This window comes from Pelodiscus sinensis, chromosome 22 (assembly GCF_049634645.1).
Source record: "Pelodiscus sinensis isolate JC-2024 chromosome 22, ASM4963464v1, whole genome shotgun sequence".
Classification (NCBI taxonomy): domain Eukaryota; kingdom Metazoa; phylum Chordata; order Testudines; family Trionychidae; genus Pelodiscus; species Pelodiscus sinensis.
In genome coordinates, this window is record NC_134732.1 from 16,109,082 (window position 1) to 16,136,448 (window position 27,367).

Here is a 27,367-nt window from a genome sequence, read left to right on the forward strand (position 1 = left end):
ACTCCAGGCGCATCCCATTTTCCTGGAACAACCAAACCCTTACATTGCTTTAATTGATGATAAGCGGAAACTGAATACCATATTTGGTGGTGCTAGCTCTTACCCTTTAGGAGGAATTCTTGATCAAAGAGACAAACTCTGTAAAATATATAGTAGGTTAGACCTACCTCACACTCAGGAAGAATATCTTTAAAATAATCGGTTTCTTCATACTCTTGTGCAGGATTGTCTCCATCCTCAAACCTATTTACTTCATTTTCTACACTGTCATCTAACTTTTCAGTTTCTTCCCTTTCTGGGGCTGTGCTTTCCACATCCTCTGGTTTTTTTTCTTCCTCAATTTCTTGTACAATGCTCTCCTCATTCTCAAACGTATTTGTTTCTTCAGTTTCGTTTGTGAGACTCTCAGCCTGCTGAACTGCTTCTGTACTTATTTGTGGAAGGGTCTCAGACTGTTGCTCCGTTTCTTCAGTTTCTTGTAAAAGGCTATCCCCGGTTGTCTCTGGCATATTTTCAACTTCTGAGTCTTCAGCAAATACTTCCCAATTAAAATAAGATAGAAATATCAGTTTCCATAGAAGTACATATTGAAAAAAAAAAAGACTTGGATTCTTGAGAGATTACCTTCTTCTTCAAGTGCAGAGTCCATCTCTCCTGCTAAGTTCTAGAAGAAAAACAAAGGTGACAATTTACTTGATTAAAACAACATTAAATTCACTTCTCTTTCCAAAGTTAATCTACTCCATTCCTATTTGAAAATTTAAAGTAATACTTTATCATTAAAAGGAACTCATTTCTAAAATGTAATCCAGAGTTGGATGATTTTAAATTATATTTTAAAACAGAAAAATTATAAAAGTGAAGTTGTTAAAACATAGACCATTGAAATGACAAATCTGAGAATAGAATAAAAGTAGGTACAGTGTGGGCAGATGATGCAAAAAGCTCCCTCCCTCAGCTCTGCCAATGAACCTCAGTCCTCTGGTGGCCAAAACTCTTTCATTTGATTTAACCTTTGATAGATCAAATCTTATGAATTTGAATGCAAGTTCCCCAAAAATGAAACAACAATGCACCAGCCAGATTTTAAATCATAAGAAAGTTTGTTTTTATACCTGTTTATAGACTTCCTTCACGCCAAAATACTGGCTTATGGATGCACTATAAGAAATCAATTCCTTCAGTATAGCTTCTGGGTAGGATGTTACTATCTTCACTAGATCTTGGTGAAAGGCCTCATACCTGTCAAATATCAGGTCACTATTTAAGAGAAATCATTACATAATGTACTAAAAATTAAATGTGAACATCATACACACTTGCATCTAATATGTGATCTAGAAGTGAAATAATAGGCATAAATAACTTTCTTGACCTATGCAGTCTCACTACCCAAGATTTTGACTTTCCAGAGCTACTGCAATGTACTTGTGATTAAATCATTAATGTAATATGATAGCATGTCCTGGACTAGCTTAGCACAATACAGAAAACTAATGATGTAAACCTAAGAAATTCAATTGAAAGAAATGTTTAAAAATCCCATAATTATTTGTTGTTTCCTCCCAACTCTTTAAAACAGGTGGCGTTTTGCACCAATAGTTTTTTGCCCATGCAGAGCAAATGCAATAAGACAAGAGAATACATTATTTAACATCAGTTTTCTTGAAGGGGAAATAGCTAGTGCAATTTTGGCTTTTGTACAAACACATTCAAAATGCAACACAAATGTGATTGGAATGGTCTTATCAAGCTTTGGACATCCTCCACTCAGGCTTTGTCTACACTGCCGAGTTTAAAGCACTCCTGCGGCAGCCCTTTAATGTGGCAGTGTGATCATGTCACCAGTGCTCTAGGTAAACTGCCTGCACAAGGGGAGTAGCTAACAGTGCTGGGAACCTGTTACACTGGCAATTTATAGTACTCTAACTTGCTGTGCTCAGGGATGTGGTTTTTTCACACCCCCGAGTGAGAAAGTTACAGTGCAGTAAACACTATAGACAAGCCCTCAGAAAGTTTATTGCATTTTCTACAATTCTGAATACATACCCAGCTTTAATGACATCCAGAAAAGCAAAGGCCTTTCCCAAAAGATTTGTCAGCTTATTTTCAGAGCTTTGTGTTCTCATTTTGTCCAAAGTTATATCCAGATTAGCTTCCCTTATCTAGGCCCATATGAAAAGAAAAAAATAAGCATAGAGCTGTAAGAAGTACAAATGTTTCAGATTTAGGATTCAAGTAATTAGTTTAATATACATTTTTTACATATATGTACATAATTGCATATTAGATGGCACTTTAAAAGGGCATTACTACGTTAAAAGGCTCAAAATTTGATCTATCTTGTCTCCAATTCCTTCTGTCTATTTAAGACAATAGGTATTCTCCCAAATCAGAGGCATTAATGCCCTTTAAAAAGAATCAGTGATAAAAGTACTGTGTGTGTTTGCCCATGCATGCAAGAAAGGGAATAATGGAAGGAAAATAATATATTTATGGAAACAGAGTTTTGCATTCAAGCACCTATTATAAATAGCTAGCACATGCCTTGTGGGTGTTACATGCATTTACTCTATGGCTATTGCTCATTTGTAATCACATTTGTAACTGGCCAAAGCAAGTGATGTGAATCCCAACTGAACAAAACTATTCACTGCAGACAGGCACTCCAGTGAACAACAGGAAGAGCCAAAGACTCATCTCTGCTGCTAGAGGAAATAGATACCTCTGCTACCTCGAGTCTGACTGATGCCTGGGCAAGTGGCTCAGAAGCATAGAACACTAGAACTGGAAGGGACCTAGAGAGATCATTGAGTCTAGTCCCCTACCCTCATGTCAGCACCCAGTACTGTCTAGACCAGTGTTTCCCAATTTTATTTGGCCACGGAACCCTTTTAACCTCAGAAGAATTTCAAGGAACCCCTATAGCCGGGAGGGGGGATTTGTCGAGCCAAAAAAAAAACACCCCCAAACCTCCGAAAGTTGTTGAGAGCACACCGGCTCTGTCTCTTTAAGAGGGGCAGCAGGTGGTGATCAGGTTCTCGCGGAACCCTTACTTTCACCATTTGGGAAACACTGGTCTAGACCATCCTTGACAGATGTCTAACCAACCTGCTCTTAAATATCTCCAGAGATGGGGATTCCACAATCTCCCTAGGCAATTTATTCCAGTGTTTAACCACCCTGACAGTTAAGAAGTTTTTCCTAATGTCCAAACTAAACCTCCCTTTCTGCAGTTTAAGCTCATTGCCTCTTGTCCTATCCTCAGAGACCCCCTCCTCCTTGTGACACCCTAAAAACCGCTATCATGTCTCCTCTCAGTCTTCCCCTTTCCAAACTAAACAGCCCAATTCTTTCAGTCTTCCTTCACAGGTCATGTTCTCTAGACCTTTAATCATTCTTGTTGTCCTTCTCTGGACCTTCTCCAATTTCTCCACATCTTTCTTGCAATGTAGTGTCCAGAACTGGACACAATACTCCAACTGAGGCCTAATCAGCACAGAGTAGAGCGGAAGAATGACTTCTCGTGTCTTCCTCACAACACATCTGTTAATGCATCCCAGAATCACGTTTGCTTTTTTTGCAACAGCATCACACTCTTGATTCATATTTAGCTTGTAGTCCACTATGACCCCTACATCTCTTTCTGCAGTACTCCTTCCTAGGCAGTCACTTCCCATTTTGTATATGTGAGACTGATTGCTCCTTCCTAAGTGGAATACGTTGCATTTGTACTTATTAAACTTCATCCTATTTACCTCAGAACATTTCCCCAGTTTGTCCAGATCATTTTGAATTATGACCCTATCCTCCAAAGCAGTTGCAACCCCTCCCTGCTTTGTATCATCAATACACGCTCTAATAAGCATACTCTCTATGCCAATATCTAAATCGTTGATGAAGATACTGAACAGAACTGGTCCCAAAACAGACTCCTGCGGAACCCCACTTGTTATAACTTTCCAGCAGGATTGTGAAACATTAATAACTACTGTCTGAGTATGGTTATCCAGACAGTTATGCACACACCTTATAGTAGCCCCATCTAAGTTGTATTTGCCTAGTTTATTGATAAGAATATCATGCGAGGCTGTATCAAATGCCTTACTAAAGTCTAGGTATATCACATCCACCGCTTCTCCCTTACCCACAAGACTGATTATCCTATCAAAGAAAGCTGTTAGATTGGTTTGATATGATTTGTTCTTTACAAATCCATGCTGGTTGTTACCTATCACCTTATTATCTTCCAAGTATTTGCAGAGGAATTCCTTAATTACTTGCTCTATTATTTTTTCTGGCACAGAAGTTAAACTGACTGGTCTGTAGTTTCCTGGGTTGTTCTTATTTCCCTCAGATCATCTATCTACTCCACTAGTATTTGAAAATTTAAAGTAATAATTAATCATTAAAAGGAACTCATTTCTAAAATGTAATCCAGAGTTGGATGATTTTTAAGAATAATTTTTCTGTTTTAAAATATAAGTGAAATTGTTATAACACAGACCATTGAAATGACAGATCTGAGAATAGATATTGGCATAGAGAGTATGCTTATTAAGTTTGCAGATGATACAAAGCTGGGAGGGGTTGCAACTGCTTTGGAAGAAATGATCTGTACAAGTTGGAGAAATGGTCTGAGGTAAATAAGACCATCAGGATCAAAATATTCAAGATTCTAATGGGTAGAATCTGCCCAGTCAGATAACATGTGAGAACACTTTTGTCTCATTTCCCTTCCAGAATGTTTGGCCTGGTAAATTCAGCACTAACTCATCTACCTTTCATTAAGTAGCACTAACTCATCTACTCATCTACTTTGGGGTTCTCTCAAGCATGGTAGAAGTGAGATTGACTGATCAACAACAGACATTCAGACTAGGCTTCTATATCCAATAATTCAGTCATCATCAAAACTAAATGCATGCCCTGCTGAAGGCACAGGGAGATCTGGGAGAATGCACAAGATATCCCAGAATGATTTTACACATAGAGGGGACGCTATGCTGCTTTCTCTACAGAAAATTGGCAAGTATGAAAATCACTAAAAGGTTTTTAATAATGGCTTGAAAATATTCTTTCATCAAGCCACAGAACACAAATATGATGTGATAACTCGATATACATGCATGGTTGTGTAGCTGTATAAGATTTTCCTTGTGAATGTGCATGCAATTGTATATGAGTAATAACAAGTTTATAGTTGTTAGAGCTGGAAAATACCAATTTAGATACATGTGGTCACTGCCCTGCCAAGAATAAAATATTGTACACATCCTCTGATATTTGACTAATGCATATAGCAGATGCAACCACTTCCAAACACAGAAACCATTAGAAACACTCCCAATTTATCTTGTGATTTTTATAAAAAGAGATTGTTTAAATGCCAAAAGCATCTTTTTTGCTAATAAGTGCTTCCTTTATACCACACCAGTGTTTTGGACTTTTGATTGTACCTGATTTAGGTTTTCATGTTTCTGCCGGCACTCATTCAGTTTCACCTGAAGTTCATTTTCTTGCTGGGACAGATTGAGTTGATGTTCATCCCAGAGGACAATAACTTGCTGGAAATATTTGTACAAGTCTTTGCAATTCTGTTCAACACATTTAGCCAGATCTTCAAAGTCTCGCTAAAACAGCCAAATGGATAGAACAAACTATATTAAATTATTATTAGACTGTTATTGGAAATAGAGAGTTGCAGGGGAATGCTGACTTGCCAGGACTGTCTAAAGAAATCCTACAGTTACCCAATAAAGCGGAAGGTGCATCAAGAATCAGAGAACACCATCTTTTTTTAGGTCACTACCATCCATTCTGTTATTGCAACTGTGCTAATGGGAATTACATTAACATCAACATTGCCCAACGTAGGAATATAATGTCTAGTAGTACCACTTTCAATGACATATCATACAATTAGAAAATAGGACCACAATGCTGTTTGGAAATTGGAAGCCTTTACATGGAAGCCTCATACCATGACAAAGAGCAAGGTATGAGAACCTAGAGAGAGATACAGACCTGAGAATGTGAAAGAACAATTGCATAGCCTATGAATTTGAGCTACTCTTTTTTCCTTTCCTGCAAATTCAGTGAAAATTTTTCTTACCACCAACAAAATCTAAAACAAAGTGTCAAAGTGAATGAGCATTGTACATCACTTTGCAGATTATAATATTTATAACTGATATATACACACTATGATGTTTTGTTAGTTCAAGGCAATGGATGGAAAAATAGCTAACATCTAAAAGTCACGTGTATATACACATCAAAATAAAACATTCATATGGCTAAAGCTCAGGCCATTTACCAAACAAAATAATGGCTAATGCTGGAAGATAATACAGAAAATTCACCTCTTTTCCATTATAAAATAGCAGAGAATTACTACGGGTTAAAAACAACAGCTAGTGTACACAAATAGAAGAGATCAACAAAATAATATCTTGTATTTATATATCATGTTCCATTTTATGATCTCTAAGGTCACACAACAAATTAGTGACAGTCAGAAAAAACCAGATTGCCTAATTCCCAGCCAATACTTCAGCTAAAAGACCATCTATCCTTCACAAGAGTAGCAACTACAAAGCATTAGCCTTATTTAGCCATCTAGAACAGGGCTACTCAACACTTGGCCCCTTTGTTTGTGGCCTGCGGTGCAGTTTGGGTTACACGGGGCTCAACACATGGAACACTCTCCACAACGATGAGGCGTCTCCCAGGTAGGGTGAGCATTGAAAGACGCAAGTGGACGGGCTGGCTGGAACAGACGGGTGCAGGGTGTTGGCATTTCTAGCAGCCAGGGAGGAGGTGCCAGGAGTGCCAAGGCATTGTGGGAAGTGCTGGCTGCTTAGCCATGTGGGCAGAGCCTGAGAGGTGCTGACTGACTTACAATGGCCATGTCTGGGTCTGGTACTGCAGCTTAAGGCTTAATCTTTGTCTGTCAGTGTGAAAGAAGCTATTTGCATATATATGTGCATGTATATGCCACCACACTTAATTTGTGGCCCTCGGCATATACTGTATCGTATCGTTGTGGCTTCCAAGAATTCCAAAGTTGAGTAGCCCTGATCTAAAACCTTGAGCACAAACAGGCCAGTTCTTTTCATATATAGTCACTATAAAAGTCAAAACAAAAGTTATGAACTACCATTCAATCTCCTCAAGTTCCCTGTTTACACTATAAGCAGTCAATGATAATATGGCACACTAATGGGGCATCAATAGAATGATGAAATGAAATGTAATATTTTAAACCAGTGTAGGCTGTAGGATAGATGTTAGATTTGATTATTTCCAGGATGTAAGAAAAAGAATGGCCTTTGTAAACATACATCCATCTGTTCCAGCTCTCGTTCAAACCGACACTGCAGCTTCCCAACCATTCTGAAGAAGTCAGGATTCACAACCTTTTCAGCCTCTTTCTCTGTGCAAACTTTTAAACTCAACAATTTATTCTAAAGAAAAGGAATATTAAGTTATTGACGTGTGCAAACAACCATGTTGTGTCAAGATATTAGAAAGATAAAGTAGATGAAGTAATATCTTGTATTGGACCATCTTCTGCTGGTGAAAGAGACAAGCTTTTGAACTATAAAGAGCTCTTCTTCAGGTCTGGACCAGTAACTCTATGTAAGTGCATACATAGCTGTGTTTTTTTTAACAATGCACCATACTCTAATAAAATATTTGTTAGAGAGACAAGATGGGTGACATAATCCCTGGCATCCCAGGTATTAATTTCTTTTGAACTGGTAGATTTAGAAATAAACATCCAATCTCAGCATCTTTTCCTGAAGAAACCATCAGTTGAGGACAAATGAAGCTAGGTATAAGCAGTGGATGTGCAAGGTGAGAAGTTGTGTACTCCTCCATTAGTAAGAGCACTAAGTCTTTGATGACATACTGTTTATAAGAATCAGTGACAGTTTCAGAAAATGAACGCCTATGTTATTTGAGTCCCATGATTAAACTAGAATGACAAGAAAACTGTAAATAATTAATTCTTTGTATTGACATATTGTCTCTGTCATCCAAAGCTCTCAAATCTCTTTACAAACATTGATTTAAGCCTCAACCTTCCTCACCCATGCAGTAGATAAGTGGCATTAGCCCCATCCTCGATATGGAGAAATTGAGACACAGAGCTTAAATGTTTTCCCCAAACAAGGCTATAGAATGAACCAACAGCCATGCTGGGGTCATGACCCTCAGTCTCCAAGCTTATGCAGTTGACTCTCTTCCCTCCACTAAATTAGTATTAGTAGTTACATTCTACATATTCCAAATACAAATACCACATGTTATTATGTAGAAAAATGCACAACATATAGGATAGGAGAGACCAATTTGGATTGTCATGCCAAAATAGTGGGTCTCAAACTAGATATTATATTGGATGATCTGCTGCTACCAAAATCCTTCATTGGATCTCCAAATTCAGCAACTTTCAATCTCATGACACCAACCTTGCATAGCTGTATATTGGCCAAACATTCCTGGCAAACTCTCTCATACTGGATGCGAATTACCATCATATGCTGTACATTTTGGGTGTCTTTAGAAAAGAAAGAAAGGAAATAAGAGTCAAGTGTGAAGACATCACCTTTTCACATAGTAGCACATGGAAAAATCAATGTACAGTCATGTCTAGCTTCACTCTACCCTGATGGAATGCTTGACACTCATGTATGGCCAACAACTCGTAGGCTGCCTCTACCCAAATCTTTTTGACATTATGCTTATTAATGGTGGTTTACTATTTTTTATTACAGCCCAACACTGTTTGTGAAGCTATACCAGTTACCAATATCAAGATAGTTCTTGCCTGGAAAGTTTACAGGTTAGAAGACACATATACAGAAAGACAAGGCATAATGCAAAACTTAGAGGAAGGAATCACTTTTTTCTCATTCTAAACAGAAAAAAAATCCTGAAAGACCAAGAGCGGGGCAGCATATTTATGTATAGATGCAGGGTACAATTCAATCATGACCTTAGAAATAAAATTATTGCTTCAATCTCAAGTCATCATGGTGAATTCCTTGCTTACCGATATATTTGTTTAAAGCCACAAGCGATTCGTACCATTCATTTATCTCGGCTTTTGAATGTGTTGGAGGCAAAAGATCACTATTAAAATAGAAAAGAAGTGACACAATTTCATACATAATCCATTCCAGTTCTCAATGGGTTAAAGTTGTGAAGTAATATGACAACACATTTTCCACATTTTGTTTCTCAGAAGACATATTTTCAGCTAAATCAGCAAGGCGCAGCCACAGGGTTGGCTGCAATATCAGCAAAGAAGCTGCTTTCTAGAAAATGGGTGAATTGTTATCTGTTTAGTTGCTATATTACCAGTAATATTAAAGTGAAAAGGAATCATTATTTTAAAATTACAGTATTTTAATAAGTTTTACCGAGGTAGCCAAGGTAGTTTGTTTCAGCAAAAAACAATACGGAGCTTTTGGCACTTTAAAGACGAATGAATGTATTAGGGTATTAAATTTGTTACTCTTTAAAGTGCTGCCAGAATACTTTAATATGCTCTACACGTAGCAACTTTTCTTTTTTAGAATGGAGAGAGTCCCAGATACACAATATGAGATTTCCTTTGTCTCGTCTGCTGATTATTTACTATATTCTAAAGTTTCACACCATTCCCATGAGAGGCATTCACATTTTTCAGTCTAGCCAAATTAGGGTTATGGAATTTTCACCTACCCATTCATCCTGACTTGCAACTATATTACATTTTTAGAGCCACTGACTTCTAGTTTTTAGAGTTTTTACATCAGGTCCATTCTGAGAAATTTGGGGCCTGGTGTATCATATTCATTGAGTTCCTGACTCCTTCCATTTCACTTTATCTACAAGGATGTTACAGACTTGGGAGGGCGGGGGAGAGGGGAGACTTGAGCTCCAGTCCTTAGTACAATTGTCCCACATTTCCCTCCTTCTTGACATCCCTGTACATTACATTACTACTAGAAGCTACTTTATATTGCTAATAATGAAACATTTAGTAGCCCCTTCATTCAATACAGTCTGCCCACTGAAAATCATGAGCATCTCCTCACGCAGAAAAGATTAAAAATAAGTTTAGGGGCTCACTGAGTACTATCTTGGTTCATTTTACAAATGTCAGACAGGTAGTCTTGTTAGTCTGTAACTTTAAAAATGAGTAGTCATTTGGCACCTTAAAGAATAACAAAAATATTTATAGTATCATGAGCTTTTGTGGGCAAATCCCACTTCTTCAGATGAACTTGACTGGCGAAAAAAAGGGGGACTCTCATAATTTATAACAGAAAAAAAAGTGATAGAAAAAAAAGTACCTGTCAATTGTAGTGCCGGTGCTAATGAGGTTAGTTGAGTGGGCTGGCAGTGCCCCGTATGTAACTTTTGATGTGAATTAGGTGTTAAATGTAAGGAAGGCTGGTTTTATAATGGGCCATCCAGTTAATATCTTTCTTCAGGCCCAGGAAAACAGTGTCAAATTTGCATATGAAGGTCAATTCCACACTCTCTCTGTAGTTGGCTTGTGAAATTCCTTTGTAGAACAATGGCTACTTTTAAATCCATGTCTGAGTGCCTAGGCAGGTTAAAATGATCCCTTACAGATTTATGTATGTACCATTTCTGATATCTGATTTGTATCCATTTATCCTTTGTCCTAGAGACTGTCCAGTTTGGCCAATGTACACGGCAGGAGTCATTGCTTGCCCTTGATGGCATATATCGCATTAGAGGATGTGCAGTTTTATGAGCCTCTAATGGTGTGGCTTATGTGATTAGGTCCTGTGATGGTGTCATTTGTATAGATGTGCGGACAAAGTTAGCAACAGAGTTTATTGCAGGGATAGGTTTGTGGGTGAGTGTATTTGAGGTGTGATGTGTGGCTGCTTGCAAGAAGCCTGTCTTCCAAGTACTGTGAGAGTTAAGGATCGTTTTCCAGGATAAGTTGTAGATTATCAATGATGCACTGCAAGGGTTTAAATTGGGGGGCTACGTGTCATGACTAGTGGTGTTCTGCTATTTTCATTGTTGAGCCGGTCTTGGTACTCATTCCTGGTACTCATCTGGCTTTGTCAATCTGTTTCTTCTCTTCTTTAAGTGGGTATTTAAGTTTTAAGAATGCCTGATAAAGATCTTGTAGGTGTTTATCTTTTCTGTGGGACTGGAGCAAATCCAATTGTATCTTAGGGCCTGGATGTAAACAATCGATCATGTGATGTGTCTTGGATAGAAGCTAGAGGAATGTAGGTAAGAATAGCAGTCAGTAGGTTTCCATTATAAGGTGGCGTTAATGTAGCCATCATTTCATTTATTTATTTAAAAGTTTTTTTTATTCCACCTCTCTGTTTAAAATATTTGAGGCAGCTATATGGCAATATTCAAGGCGGCTATATGGCTTTATATACACACACACACACACACACACACACACACACACACACACACACACACACACATATATACACATACACTACAATATACATACAAGACCCCACAGTAGGGGAACAAAAAACCTGCTAATTGTACTGCAGTGTCAAGGAAGTGGATCTGCTGTGTGGCTGTACCAGGCTAAGTTTGCTGGATGGAAATTGTTGAAATCTCTGTGGGTCCATATGATGAAGATGTAATCAATGTAGCATAAGCAGAGGGAGGATGGTAGAGGACAAGAACTGAGGAGGCGCTGTTTGTTGTTCAAAGTAAGTCATAAAAATGTTGGTATATTATGGGGCCATGCAGGTGCCCATAGCAGTGCCACTGACTTCAAGGTATAAATTGTCCCCCATTGGAAATAGTTGTGGATGAGGACAAAGTCACATAGCTCAGCCACCAGGTGTGCTATGGCATCACTGGGGGTAGTGCTCCTGACAGCCAGTAGTTCACCATTGTGTGGAATGTTGGTGTAAAGAGTTTCTATATCCATGGTGGCCAAGATGATGTTTTCAGGAAGATTACTGATGCTCTGTAGTTTCCTCAGAAAGTCAGTGGGCTCCCAAAGGTATGATGTTCAGTGGTGTACTGGAAATATTCTTTCAGACAGAGGTGGAGAAAAAGGCTTCCAGGTCACTGCAGAACCGAATTATGTGTGTGGAAGTGGTGGGGCAGAGAGTCCCCGAGACAGGACAGACTCTTCTATTGGGCTACGAGTGTTGTTGGATAGAATGACAGTGCTGTTAGGTCCGTTGAGGGTACTGGAATTATAGTACCCTGAGGCCGATAGGAGTTTATTGTCCTTTTCTCTCTGTAGAGAAGTAAAGTGATGTCATGTGAAGAAGTGGGTTTTGTCCATGAAAGCTCATGATACTACATATTATTTTTGTTAGTCTGCAAGGTGTCACAGGTAAAATGAACAAGTAGTCAAGCAGAAAACAAGATCCATTATTCACTATAACAAGAATCACTATTTTTTCTGTCTCTTCCTTCATACCAAAGTACTTGCAGAAGCTCCATTCTTTTTCTACTGAGTGAAATCTGCTCCTGCCTCATGTTCTCCAAGTCTCTTTTTACTCTTGGGGGTTCCTGTATCTCCTTGCAGGACATAAATTCTCTGCAGGACACAAGAAACTATTTAAATACAGACATATTTGGAACAATCTGTATCTTGACATCTAAACGTTATTTCGAACTGGAAGATTTATCCGAGGTTGCTTGAGTTATTAAAACACAAACTTTGTTTTTCTTCATTTAAATCATTGTTCTTAGGTGGGGCTGGGGATGAGGGTCTCAGTATGCAGGTTCCCTGGGGAGAGAGAACAACTCAAGCCCTCTCATCACAGCAGCTTGGGGCAAGGTGAAAAGTGCTTGCCTATAGCTGCTGCAGCTGCAGCAGGTACAGCTGGGGGAGGGGTGCATGTCCCCCCCTCTGGGGCCCAAACAGACATGCAGATAAACAGACACACAAACTCTGAAACATATAGCAGATAGTTGTCCCTTTCTCCACCCCTGCCTCCTGCTGGCCCAATGCAGTTATAGCTGTCCCAGTCTCTGGCTCCTTGCTGCCCCCCTGTGGTCATTCATAAGCATAAATATCCTTCCTACCAGACCCCTTCTTTTCCATTTTATGAGAAACAATCAAATTCCAGGCACATCCCATTGTCCTGGCACAACCAAACCCTGACCTTGCTTTAGTGTATGATAAGAGGAAGCTGCATACCAAATTTGGTGGCGTTTAGGAGTTTTTTAACAAATGGACTCACAGTTGGACAGACAGACAAACATTTCTAAATTACATAATAAGACCATGTAGATTTAACCCCAATCACTAAAAGGGAGCATAAATGCCAGAATAATTGCCAGAACACTGTCAGCTTTACAAAGGGAACAGAATCAAAGATCATTTTCTAACAGAAACACAAATGGGGTCTAGTCATTTAGTTGTTTTCCCATTAAAAATATAATCCGTTGCAAAATTATGGACCTGAAACTGCGAACCGCATAGTCCTTTTGTATGATTTTCCAGGCCTTCACTCTCTCTTGCCACTTGAGCCTTTCAGACAGCTCCCTCTTCAGATCTGCCTCCATCAGATTAACAAACAATTTGGCTATTGCCCTCTGATTGGCTAGAAGTGCTTGGTTTATCATCTGTGTATTGGAAGAGCCAAATAGGAATAAAAGGCAGCACAAAGCATACACAAATTTTCCAGCTATAGGTTTTTAATCCAATGCAATGAACTAGAAGAGATTTTTAAAGAGACAGTGGGAAAATGGAGAGTATTTTGTGCAATATAGAACAATCCTCCTAAACTGGGATGACTGATAGGTTTGAAAAACAACACTGAACAAATCAAGAAGTCACTTCCTCTGAAGCTCAAGGTATTAGACAGTGATGACCTTGTCTACAGTCAAGAAGTCTCCCCTAACTGTGGAGATGCAACAGAAGGAGATTTATTGGAAACTGCCAGTTTAGGCTCAGCATTAGAGGCAGGATACTAGACATAATGGCCCAGCTGTATGATTCAGTAAGGTAAATGCTATAAAAATATGTTGAAAGAAAAACCTTCGCACAATATGTCCAGTGAATTACACGAGTGAGCCAACAGCTCTGATATTGATCATATCATTATCAGCACTTACCTTGAGGGAACTGTACATATTAAAAGTGGAGGATGTTTTCTTTCCCTAATGAATAGTTATGAGGTTTGGAAAAGGGACCTATATGTTTCAGAATGGAATGATATGTTGAATACTGGAAAATACTGATGCATGCCAGAGATAGAAAATAGCACCTGAATGGAGGAAACTGCAGGTGAAGAAAGTTATGAGAAATGATGATCTAGCTCTTGAATCTTTTTATTGTTATTGAGGTGTGTTAAGTTTGAAAGAGGTAAAAAATGAACACTTCCTGACTGAAAGAGGAATTAATCATGCCTTACAGTGCACAGGGGATATTCTATCCTGCTACTTTCTCTATAGCCTCTCAGACCAATGAATGACAGAATATCAAAATGAAAGATTTACCATGGCTTCAGTATGTATGCACCTGTGAACATCAGAGGGTGAGAGATAAGAAATATCCTCCAGGATCTTGGTATATTTCTTCAGTAAATCTTTTATCTGGAAAACCAAAGAAAAGAGAAACAAGGAAAAGCCCCAAAAGTCAATATTTCTTAAGATAAGTGATCTGAAATAAGATGTTTTGTTTCTTTAAAAAAAATCAGTTCTCTAAAATACTCTCTCATATTATACATTCAAAACTGGATGTATGACTTTAAAAACTACTGTATTTTTCTTCTAAAATTTGATACCTTTAATAAAAACATACTAACTAAAATATTTGATACAAGCATTACTAAAATCAACTGCTTCTCAATATATTTCACCCTTTAGATCAGTGGGTCTCAACCAGGGGTACGTGTAGCCCTGTGGGTACACAGAGGTCTACCAGGGGGTACATCAACTCATCTACATTTTTGCCTAATTTTACAAGCTACATAAAAAGCATTAGCAAAGTAAAATACAAATTAAAATGTCATACAATGATTTGTTTATGCTATTCTATATACCAGGAGTCAGCAACCTTTCCGAAGTGGTGTACCAAGTGGTGTACCAATTTAACTCTCCTGTTCTGAGCTGTATCACTTTCCGAGGGGTGGGAGGGAGGGAAGGGAGGAGCTCTCTCCATTGCACACCCCATGGCCCACATGAGTCAATGCAAACCTTTCTGTGGACCATCAGTTGCTAATGAAAACTCACCATTCATTACATAATTACGCCCACATCATTTTGCTCCCTCTGCAACTGGGGAAAACGGTTTAGTCTAAGTTATTATACAGATTAAGCATTCTAACTTTCTCATGTTAGTTTATCAAACTTCATTTTAAATAATATATTAAAATAATATGTCCAACAGAAAAGCTGTCAATGTTTTCTTCATTATGGCAGGAGTGGGGAACCTTTTTGGGGTTGGGGGTCAGTGACCCACAGAAAAATCAGTTGGGGACCACACAAGTGAGAAGCAAAAAGCTTCTCCCAAAATCCCAAACCCTCTCTGATGTGGCATCCATCTGAGACACCTCACTCCTCTGCTCTCTAGCCTCACAGGGTAAAAGGGAAGGGACAGGAAGAACTGAGGTTCAAGACTTCCCATAGGCAGATTTACTTGTGTGGGGTTCCAGAGTTAGCGAATTTTGTGGATCCGCTTAGGCTCTGGGGTGGGGAAAAAAAAGAGGGGTTCAATGCATGGGACAGGGCTGCCAGTGAATGGGATGGGGTGGGAGGTGGGGTACAGGAGGGGGTGAGGAGGGCAGATTCTTGAAGGGAGTTTGGTAGCAGGAGAGGATGTGGGTATGAGAGGGAGTTTGGGAGCCGGAGTAGGCTGGGGGCAGGGGTAACACAAAAACGGTGAGAGAGTGAGAATGCAGCCAAATATCTAGTTGGGGAAGGAAAGGGCAGCTTCTGCAAAGTAAAATTGTATCCCCCTCACATCTTCCCTCTGCTCCATCCTCCCTCCCCTCAGTCCCATGATCCCCACCCCCTGCTTGATCCCTCCTCAGTGCAACCCCCACCCCCTCCCATCCTGCCCCTACATCCCTGTGCCCCCAGTGTACTCACCAGCAGGGCAGCAGTGCTGGGGCAAGGAGAGGTAGCGAGGAGGGGGAGGGAAGTCTCTTCCCTGTCCAGCCCAGCCCAGCCCTTTACCTGCAGCTCTGAGGCTGGGGCAGGCAGAGACCAGGGCTGCCCAGGGCTGGCTCCAGCCCGACCAGGCACAGTGGGGTGCTGGAAAAGGGGCTCCCGCAGCACTGGCTCCCCACTGGGTGGGTGGAGGAATGGGGGGACTGAGTTCCTGCCCCACATGCCAGTAAATATCGGCGGCACGCGTGCTGGGGGTTGCTGACTCCTGCTATATACTATACACTGAAGTGTTAATTACAATATTTATATTCCAGTTCATTTTATAATCACACTAGAAGACTTACCCAACATTGCTCAGGGCCTTCAGGAGAGGGGATGCTGGTGTGAGGGGTGCAGAAGTCAGGGGAAGACTTGGGGATGTGTGTGTGGGGAGGGCTGGAGACTGGGGATGTGAGAGAAGGTGCAAGAGTGAGGGTTTGGAGGTGAAGAGGGGCTCAGGGTGGGGGAATCCAACCAGCAAGGCTTTCTTTCCCCTTCCCCCTCAGCCGGGGGGGCTTTCTCCTCTACTTTGCCCCCTTCCCGAGCTGACAGGGGCTGTTTCTCTCCTAGCCCTCCCTCACCACCAGGGACCTTCTGTCTCCCCTCAGCCCTCCTCCCGGCCTTCAGGAGTCTTCGGTCTCCTCCCAGCCACCAAGGGCCTTTTCTCTCCCTCCTCTCTTTGGCACTGTGGCCAAGGTTCGAGGGGGGAAGGATTTGGGGCAGGGGGACTATTTATCTGGTCTGGTGGCAGGCAAGATAGTGGAGTCCCAGCCTTACTGGCCAATCTGTTGATGGTACAGCTGCTCCCAGAGTCACTCTGCAATATAGTTCTCTCCTGCAGGCTCTGCCCCCATTAGCCACTCTTAGTATCACGTCCCTCCTCTCTGAGCACCTCCCTTTCCATTTAATGGAAAACAGTCCCATTCACAGCACTTCCCATTTTCTTGGCACAACCAAACCCTGCCCTTGCTGTAAGTTATGATAAAAGGAAGTGGCATACCAAATTTTGCAGACTGAAGGTCTTTTGCAAAGCAAGAAACTGTGTCTCAAATCCCTGGTTAGCTCTTTAAGTATGGAACCATCATATCATGCTTTTTATCTGTAAAGGCTACTATTGTATCTTTTAAAAGAGCTTTGAAAATAGAGGCACTATCATTTTCTCATTTTACAGATGGGAAAACTGAGGCACAGAGCAGTTTCATATGTAAGAAGCTATAAGCCTATTCCTGATACGCATAATGACTTTTTTTTTAAACAAATAGTTAATTATTATGAAAGATGGCAAAACAAAGCTGTATTCAGGTTGAACCTCTCTAGTCTCTCATGCTTCTGACCTGACAGAGCCAAATCAGAGTATTTGCCAATCCACAGGAAGTCAATATTGCAGCAAGTGAGTCTCTTTTTATTTTTATTTCACTGAGACGAATAAATGGAAAAATGGTCACAATGCTGCTCAATAACATATGAATGTACAGATATACCCTATATAAGCCTATAACTAGCCAAGGCTTATCAGCCCGCTTCATAACAAAGTATTAGTGTTGTTATACAATTTTATTGTATGGGCACAAGAAGTAGATAAAGTGCATAAAACATAAAAACCATGCTTATGCTTAGCGACATTACCAACACTTCCACGCTTGCTGGGCTCTTAGAAGACATTTACGGGTAAATTAGAGCTTTTAGAACATTTAGAGGTAAATTAGGGGTAATAACAGCACAGAACACTGAGCGTATGTCTAAACTACATGGCTCTGTCGACAAAGCCATGTAGATTTGCTTGTTCGGCAAAGGGAAATGAAGCCGCGATTTAAATAATCGCGGCTTCATTTAAATTTAAATGGCTGCCGCGCTGAGCCGACAAACAGCTGATCAGCTGTTTGTCGGCTCAGTGCTCTAGTCTGGATGCTCCCGCGCCGACATGAAAGCCCTTTATCGACCTTCCCGGTAAACCTCATCCTACGAGGCATAACGGGATGGTCAATAAACGGCTTTCAGGTCGGCGTGGGAGCGTCCAGACTAGTGCGCTGAGCCAACAAACAGCTGATTAGCTGTTTGTCAGCTCAGCGTGGCAGCCATTTAAATTTAAATGAAGCCGCGATTATTTAAATCGCGGCTTCATTTCCCTTTGCCGATCAGCCTAATCTACATGGCTCCATCGATGGAGCCATGTAGTTTAGACACACCATGAGAGACAGGACTGGCGGCGGTAAAGAAAATATATGGAACGAAGGGAAACTTGGCCACACCCAAGAGGACAGACAGCTAGCTACAAATCATGCTGAACCATTGATGTTGCCAGACCAGAGAATGCCAGACTAGAAAGATTCAACCGATACTATCATATTATAACAAATAATAGATTAAGTATAATCATATGCTGAAGCTTGAAGTAAAATAGTTCCCTAGCAATACTACAAGAGATGTAACAAACTTCAGAAGGTGGATACTTAAGTACCAAGGATGATTGTGTTTGTTTATGTGTTTCCATCATGTATACAGTTGTTTAGTGAATGATTCATTATAGCCAGGCTTTTCTCCCCCTCCCCTCCCAGTTCCTCAGGAATAAGTTAGTTGAGAAACATATAGTATGGGTGTAAGAACTCTAGAGTACTGATGAGTTGAGAAGATTATTTTGTGAACACTGGTTTCTAGTGCTTAAAAGACTGCAAATGTTACACTCATCATCACAATAGCTAATCATATAGCACATAGAATTTATTAGTGGTGGTGTCTGATCTGCATACTAACAAATACTTTAGGGTCTGATTGAGGTTTTACCCTAACCAATCAACCAGAGGCATAAAGGAGAATCAGACACCTCGCATACACCTGCATGGCCTTTTCACATTTCCCCTGCAGGTGTCGGGGGAGAGAGGAAACAGGCTCCCCCACGGCGGCCTGGCTGAGTGGTGCAGAAGTCAGCCGAGTGCCACGGTGGGAGGTGAAGGGAAGCGGGGCGGTGACGTGCGGCATGACAGTGACTCCAGGCCCCACCCCCTGGCCGTGAACATCATCGCCCCACCCCCCCTTTGCCTCCCGCTGAGGCGCTCGACTGACTTCTGCGCCACTCAGCCAGGCCGCAGCGTGGGAGCAAGTGACCGTTTGGGCTCCGTGCCCCCCTGGCAGCACGGGGAGTGCGGAGCCCAAAAGGCCATTTGGGCTCCGTGGTCCCCCGAGTGAGAGGCAGGAGGGGGAGGAGAAGTGAAAGAGACGGAGAGAGAGGCAGGAGGTGGAGGAGAGCTGAGAGAGAGGGGGAGGAAGGAGGAGGAGGAGGAGAGAGACGGAATGAGAGACTGGAAGCTCAGGAGAGAAGACTGACGTGGAGGAGAGACCTGAAAATCCCGTCTTATGACGGGCTAATTGGCTAGTTAATTAATAACCATTCAAACTTTAGCTCACTTTCTCAGCTCGAGCCACTTCACACTTGATTAAGGATTCATCCATCTCTTTAATCCACTGCCTTCTATACAAGGATTCCTGAGAGATGACATCCCATAACTCTCCAAAACTCTGTAAGAAAAATGTAAATATCAGACCCATTGAAAAAATTAAAAATAAATGGACATTACACATACAGATGGCAGGCAAAGAAAAAAGGAGAGACAAGGGCTTGAGCTAGAGAACTAGATCAAATCAAATACACTCCCTTACTTCAATTGAAAAGGCTTCCAGATCAGTGTCATTTTCAATCTTTTTGAATAGAAGTTCAATTGTTCTATCAGATTCTGACAGTTTTGTCAAAAGCAACTTTCCAGGCTCCAAAATGAATGGTTCCATTTCCTAAAACAGGGAGGTATGCCAGTTAGATATTGGATATTCGGCCTTGATGCTTACATAACACTCCAGACTTCTTAGCGACTCACCCTCCCAATGCAGGCTAACTCCTGCTGTAGCCTAGCTGTGGCTTCATTATGACGGCCTCGTCTGCGCTCTGAGATACGTTCAATGATATTGCTGTTTGTCCTTTCTGGAACTGCCAAAGAAGAAAATAAAGATGGTGCAGACCGGATGTGATGCTGCAGAATGTGCAGCCACCAACCCTTTACAAAATCAACGCTAAGATCTCTGGGTTTTGTGCAGCACGAACGATCCACTACACAACACAAAAGGGCACAGATAATAGCAGCACTTTTTATCTTATGATGCCAAAACACTTATCAGACATTTATTAAGTTTCACATTCCCTCTGTAAGGCAAATATTATCTCCAGTTGAACTGGTAGGGATAATTAAGGCAAAAACATGTTAAGTGACTTGCCAAATTGTGAAGGACACAGAATAGAAATCAAGAAATATTGATTGCCATTGCCCTGGTCCAGCCCCAAGAAAACTTTGTCTTTAATTTTCACACAGGAACAAGTTAATGAGTGAAAAACCCAAAGGAAACCTTGAACCAATATGAATTAACGCATGATCACATAATAGGCTTATTGGTTAATTGTGTAAACGACTACATGCTAACATCCCTACATAGGACTTGTGCCTGTTTTTACCAGGGCTGAATTTGACTCCATGTCTCTAAAGTCTGAGTAATTAAACAAGTACAATAATACAATAAACATGTCTGCGATTATTCCCTCCCTTCCATGTGGAAAATACCCAAAGAATCATAAAAAATAATTTAAGATTAAGTAGTAAACTTTACTAATGAAATCACTGAGGCCTCTAACTTCACGGGCTGCAATCACATCTTCACTTTCTTGAACTTTTCGAAATGCTGTAATTTCTCTGTAATAGAAACAGTGATGAAAGCCTTGAACTATGCCACAGAAGAAAAAGTAGGGATTTCAAAAAGGCATTGCTTCATATTTTGTAAAAAAATCTAAATGACATTAAGAATCATCACAATCATCACAATATGCAGAGAGTGCTCCTGCTCTCCCCTATGCCATGCCCCCCCCCCCCGCTAATCCCCCAGGCCATGTCATTAAGGGGAAGAGGTTTGGGGAAAAGGGGTGAAATGGGGGAGGGGGACACACCCGGGATGGAATGTGAAATTGCTCGGACCCTAGATGGCCTGTGGGCCATGAGTTTGAGACCCCTGCTCTTACACTTTGACTGTTAAGAGAGAACTTAGCAAATACTTCGGTTATGTCTAGACTACATGGCTCCGTCGACGGAGCCATATAAACTAGTTTACCCGGCATAGGCAAAGAAGCAGGGATTTAAATAATCCCCGCTTCATTAGAATAAACATGGCCGCCGCGCTGTGCTGACGATCAGCTGATCTGGCACAGTGCACCAGTCTATACATGGATCTGTCGGCTGGGGAAGCCTTTGCCAACTGATCTCTTATGCCTTGTGAACGTGCAGTAGATGGCCAGGCCAGAATTGCCTTTCTTTACAGCTACGAGAACAGAGCCACATGGATGTTGAATAATTTGCCCAGTAGGAGAATTGTTACTCGAGCCACAATTAAAATTCAAGGAGTTGTTAGCTTTCAGTTCCATGTTCACATCTCACTGTCCATAGTCATAATACATGTGGTTACCCCTTTTTGACCCAAGTAGCTGGGCCAAAATTTGCAGTCTAATGGGCTGTTTTGGTTAGGAGAGAAAAAAGTCCTCTCAACACAGTATGTAAGTTTATTTGCTCTTAGTTCCAAGCATCTGTTCAGGTAGCACATAGACCAAAAATTCTCTCTCTAGGCCTTTCTCAATGCAACATTCTCAGTGCTTGCTCTGGCTGCAGCTTTGACTTTCTGCTGTTTCTCTCCCAGCTTCTCTGCTGTTTCTTTCTTCTCCTTTCAAAAAAGAAAGACACAGACCATACACACAGACACTTCCACCAAATCTAGTGACAGCCTGCCACCCACATGTGCCTTGCAAGTTTCTTTGTTTTGGGTGGAAGCTGCTAGTATTTCAGCTGGTTCTATAAAGGAGCTTAGCTGTTTCTTACATGTATCAATAATGAAGCTTAGCTATTCTACCCACTAATTTCAAAGAGGTTTAACTCAACCGCTACCAAACTATAATTACAAATTTATACTTCCAATCTATACCTGTACAACACTGGGTTTTCAATGGAACCATCATTGGGCATTCCCTCAACCCATTTCTGTTGGCGATGAGATAGCAGTCCTTTACCAGCACACATTTCCATGTCCCTCACCACAGGAATCCTTCCACTCTTCACAGGAAACTTAGGTTGCACTGCCTTGTTTCTTGCTTCCTCCAGAGAGCGTACTAAGTGAACCTTCATAGAAGTATAATCAAGATGTTAGAATTTTCACTAATCCACAGAAAGCAGAGAAAATTCAAAGAAGCCACACTGAAAAAAGTGGGGGAAAAGTAGCTGAAAAGTTAAAGTAATAAACAGTTATTTACCCTTACATAACATCTTTCATCCAAGGTTCTTTATAATATGAATAAGAACATCTTTTTTTACAGATTGGGAAACAGAAACAAAAAGGTTATATGACTTGCTTAAGGTGACACAGCAAATCAGTGGCAGACTTGGGAACACATTAAGTAATCCTGGCTTCAAATCCCACGTTCCACCCACTAAGATATCTGGATGTTCCTTTTAAAAATTAAACCAGCTATGTACAATACCCAAATATATGAGTCTGGCACACTAAACCTCTGAACATATCCATCATTGCCATGTCATTAATATAGCAAATTTTAGCTTTGGTAAACACATTCTGAAGTTCAAAAGACAAATAGCACAACCTCAAAAGGTTTGTTGAGGAGGGCACCCTGAAGATATTAACATTATTCTCTTCTAAAATGAATAAAAAATACAAAAGGCCCAAATTCATGTCTTATCTAACTGTATTGAATTCACAACAGCACAAATGAAGAGTAAATTTGGTTTAGCCTCTGATGTTTCTGTACCTCATCATCAAAAATCTGCCTGTAGACTTTCCCACTGGGGACAACACGTACTGCTCCCACCAGCACCATCTTGCAGAGTGCTCAGGTCTTTGCTTGTTTGCAGAACAATTGTACCAACTTGGAGGGAGGGGAAGAGAGACAGAGAAAGAGAGGCAAGAGAATTAAATCCTTAGGACTCCATCAACTTTAAAATTAGACACTTGGCTGAAAATTTTGGACCTTTATATCATTATAAGTGTATACAAATACTATAGCTTAAAGATGCAAAAATATTGGTGATTTCTCTAGTTTGTGCATTTGACAGGACTGCCTACTATCTAGCTATTCCAGTAGGCAAGCAAACAGGGACTTCTTCCATGGTTTTCTAATCTGTGCCAGATATCAGGTCAATCCCAGGCCACCCACAGGAGAGGAAAAGTACCTTGTCCTCAGTGCCTCTCTGAGCTCCTAAACTTAAGACGAATATTGGCAGAGGGATGGATTGCAGTTTCTGTGTGTAAGCAGTTTTGTGCTGGAAAGACTCTTAATAAACAGGAGAACAGAAAAGCTTATACGTCTTTATTAATTTTTTAAAATCTCAAGACAAACTGTTAAAAGCACACCAAAACATATTTTGAAATTAGCCAATTAAAAAAAATCCAAGTTGCCATTCTCCTATTAAAGAGAAATTACTCCTTACTCAAGGCTTTTTTAAACAAATTACATAGCCTCCAATCCTAAAGTGACTTCATGTGAGTGAATTCCTGTGCCAATGTAATCTCACTGACATCAGTGGGATCCACAAAGGCACAAGGATCTGTCAGGCATGGTCATCTGCAAGATCAGGGCCTTAAGAGAAATGTTTTGAAAACACTCTACCGATAGAAACTAAAAACTAATGATGATGGCCATCCTGAGAGCTATTAATGAAGAACACAGGTGTGATTTTGCAGTATTTCTTCCATAGTCTAGATTGCAAATAGTGGAGCCTTACTGATTTTCACTGAAGGCCCAGCATCTATTTAGGGTTACAACATTTTCACATTTCCTAAATAAGTAATCAAAAAGTACAAAGCAATTTGTGAGTTCATTGCATCAGCTGTGACATCTTTTTAATTATTTTAAGATATTTCAGAGGACTACATGTGTCATACAGGGTAGACTGTGAACTAGGGATGTAATAGTGTAGTCAATTAACCAATAAGCAAAAGCTTATAGGTTAATGTTATAGACAACAAGCATTTCCCTCCCCCAACTCCTGCTAGTAAATTTTTTAGCAGGCTGCAGCCTGGCTCAATCCTGGCTCATGCCAGGTCAGGGACCTACACCCGCTGCAGTTCTGCATTTAAAGTGAATTAAAAGCTGGGAGGGTAGGCAGAACATGCTGGGTCCTGTGAGGGGAGTTAGATTTTAAACCGGCTCCCCTCATGGACCAGCTCCCGCCTGGCACCCTGTGTTGTTGCCTCTGATACTGAGGCAGCAACACGGTGTAGCAGGGGGCTCCTCCAGAGTTGGGCCGGAGCACACTGCCTGCCCGCCCGCCCGCTCCACCCCTAGGGACTACAGAATAGTTGACTAACCAAAAAGAATTAGTGAGGTTACTCAGCTATTAAATTAAGCAATATTTAACATCCCTAATGTGAACATCATGGAGACCCAGAGTGGCACAAACCCACATGAGAATGCTCTTCCCTTGATGCAATTTCTCCTCAGAGATCCTAACAGGACACTGTCCCCTTTTGCTCTTACACCTTTCCTGAAAAATGGGAGGAGGCCACTAGCACTTTTGCAAAATTCATCAGGCTTGTCAATTAGGGAAATGAGAAGCACTGAAGCAGCAACATTCCAATATTATGAGAAGTGGGCGAGGAGGGAATTCTACCAGCCTGTAGGCAGGATGAGAGTAGATCACACTTTAGTCTACCAGTTCCCTCCAGTTGAAATCCTCTCCCCAGCACCTTTCCCACAGCAACACAAGGGGGGGGTCACTCTCCCATGCACCCCCTCCCACAGCAACACAAGGGGGTCCCTCTCCCCAGCATCCCTCCCACAGCAACACAACGAGGTGGCCCCTCTCCCCTGCACCCCCTCCCACAGCAACACAAGGGGGGTCCCTCTCCCCAGCACCCCCTCCCACAGCAACACAACGAGGTGGCCCCTCTCCCCTGCACCCCCTCCCACAGCAACACAAGGGGGGAGTCTCTCTCCCCTGCACCCCCTCCCACAGCAACACAAGGGGGGAGTCTCTCTCCCCAGCACCCCCTCCCACAGCAACACAAGGGGGGTCCCTCTCCCCAGCATCCCTCCCACAGCAACACAAGGGGGGTCCCTCTCCCCTGCACCCCCTCCCACAGCAACACAAGGGGGGGTCACTCTCCCCAGCACCCCTCCCACACCAGGGCGGGTTCAATCTCTCGCGCACTCCCACGACCTGAACAGTCCCTCAGCTCTCTGCGCCGCTTCCCGGATAAGCCTGGAGTACCTGGTCTCCATGGCAACCCGGGACGTCGGAGACATAGGGAGCGAGAACTCATCTTCTCGCGAGAACCTTTGCACGCCGGCGCGAGTTCTCAGGCGCTTGCGTGTTGCCCTGGAAACGCAGGGAGGGAGGCGGAGGCGCGCGTCTCCCCCCGGAGGGAGGGGGAGGGGCGGTTGGACGGTAGCGCTGCCCCGCCCCCAGGGAAAATCACCCGCCCTTTTGCCGTGGGAGGGGCCCAGAGTAGCGCCCGTCCTCAGAGGCAGTGGGGAGCGGGGCTGTCCCGGGTTCACGCAGATCCCGGGGTGCTGCCTGGCCTGTGCACGGTCCCGGGGTGCACGAGCGAGTCCGGCCCTGGGGATTCCACCCCGCCCCCACCCTCCTCCTTTCTACTGCAGCTGTGTTCCGCCCGGCTGGGGGACAGGCTCCCGGTAGCAGCTACGCACGGATACTCCTGATAACAATAAACGTTACTTAACTAGAAAATGCCGGACGTTTCTATGTCTGGTATTTTCTCAAGGGTTGTGTCTAGACTGGCCAGTTTTTCTGGAAAATCAGCCGCTTTTCCGGAAAAACTTGCCAGCTGTCTACAGGGGCCGCTTGAATTTCTGCAAAAGCACTGACTTCCTACTGTAAGAAATCAGTGCTTTTTGCGGAAATACTATGCTGCTCCCCGGGCAAAAGTCCCTTTGGCACCAATTTTTTGCGTATAAGGGCCAGTGTAGACAGCTGAGATTTGTTTTGTGCAAAAAAGCCCCGGTCGCAAAAAATGCTTTTGTGGAAAAGCGTCCATGCCAATCTAGATGTTCTTTTCTGCAAATGCTTTTAACGGAAAACTTTTCCATTACTGGAAAATCATGCCAGTCTATGCCATGATGGATCGTATGGTGTGTGCTGGATGGGAGCTGGAGGCATGCAGGTAACTATGAGTCACTGACACACCAGCACACTCCATACGATCCATCCAGTACACACCATATGATCCATCATCTATAGCCAAGCCCTTCGATACAACCGCATCTGCTCTAATCCCACTGAGAGGGACCAGAAACTTCAGGATCTCTACCAAGCATTTATAAACCTCAACTACCCACCCGGAGAAATAAAAAAGCAAATTGAAAGAGCCAAACGAATACCTAGAAACCATCTACTACAAGACAGACCCAAGAAAACCCACAATAGAACACCACTTGTCATCACCTACAGCCCCCAACTTAAACCCATCCAACACATTATCAATAAATTACAGCCTATACTGGAACAGGATAATAAACTCCAAGAATCTCTGGGAAACAGACCAATCGTCTCCTATAGACAACCACCTAACCTCAGGATGATTCTTACCAACAACTACAGGACATACCACACTAATACCAACCCTGGTACTTTCCCTTGCAACAAACCCCGTTGCCAGCTTTGTCCACATATGCACTCTGCTGATACCATTATTGGGCCTAACCAAGTGAGTTATAAGATCAGGAATACATATTCCTGCGCACCCAGAAATATAATTTATGCTATCGTGCTGAAAGTGTCCGTCTGCTATGTACATTGGACAAACGTCTCAGACACTTCGCCAAAGGATCAATGCCCACAAAACAGATATTAGACAGGATCACAAAGAAAAACAGTTTCTTGCCATTTCAACCAGAAAGGACACTGTCTCAACGACCTAGTCACCTGCATCCTACTCCAGAAGACTTTAAAATCTGCACTTGAAAGGGAATCCTCTGAACTGTCATTCATGCTAAAATTCGACACTCACCGCGGGGGGCTCAACAAAGGCACCAACTACCTTACCCATTACAAAGATACCTTCCCCAATTATCACCTCTAATACCATTAGCTCACAAACATCTACCTTTCCCCACCTCTAATATCATTAACTCACAGACATTTACCTTCCTCCCCCCCCCCCCCCCCTGCATCCC

General features: G+C 41.9%; 1 protein-coding gene across 13 annotated transcripts in view; it reads right to left on the reverse strand.

Annotated features, from left to right (window-relative positions):
- Positions 1-27,367, reverse strand: part of CCDC180 (coiled-coil domain containing 180) — a 127,196-nt gene that overhangs the window by 30,873 nt on the left and 68,956 nt on the right. For 5 of the 13 annotated variants that reach the window (XR_012897158.1, XM_075905184.1, XM_075905194.1 and 2 more), the window contains exons 1-18: positions 25,357-25,443; positions 22,982-23,098; positions 22,144-22,337; positions 20,788-20,870; positions 20,007-20,116; positions 19,795-19,923; positions 19,543-19,653; positions 14,488-14,583; positions 13,448-13,611; positions 12,458-12,577; positions 9,065-9,144; positions 8,481-8,569; positions 7,347-7,469; positions 5,460-5,633; positions 2,050-2,165; positions 1,116-1,242; positions 625-664; positions 168-538 (exon numbers count right to left, since the gene is read on the reverse strand). Coding sequence is in view for 12 of the 13 variants with exons in the window: in XM_075905184.1 (XP_075761299.1) it covers positions 168-538; positions 625-664; positions 1,116-1,242; positions 2,050-2,165; positions 5,460-5,633; positions 7,347-7,469; positions 8,481-8,569; positions 9,065-9,144; positions 12,458-12,577; positions 13,448-13,611; positions 14,488-14,583; positions 19,543-19,653; positions 19,795-19,923; positions 20,007-20,116; positions 20,788-20,870; positions 22,144-22,337; positions 22,982-23,050 (2,196 nt within the window). In the remaining variant the exon portion in view is untranslated. Of the gene's footprint in view, positions 1-167; positions 539-624; positions 665-1,115; positions 1,243-2,049; positions 2,166-5,459; positions 5,634-7,346; positions 7,470-8,480; positions 8,570-9,064; positions 9,145-12,457; positions 12,578-13,447; positions 13,612-14,487; positions 14,584-19,542; positions 19,654-19,794; positions 19,924-20,006; positions 20,117-20,787; positions 20,871-22,143; positions 22,338-22,981; positions 23,099-23,402; positions 24,610-24,636; positions 24,963-25,356; positions 25,589-27,367 lie in introns of those variants that run through there. The other 8 variants (XM_075905191.1, XM_075905190.1, XM_075905185.1 and 5 more) reach the window with 7 other exon arrangements.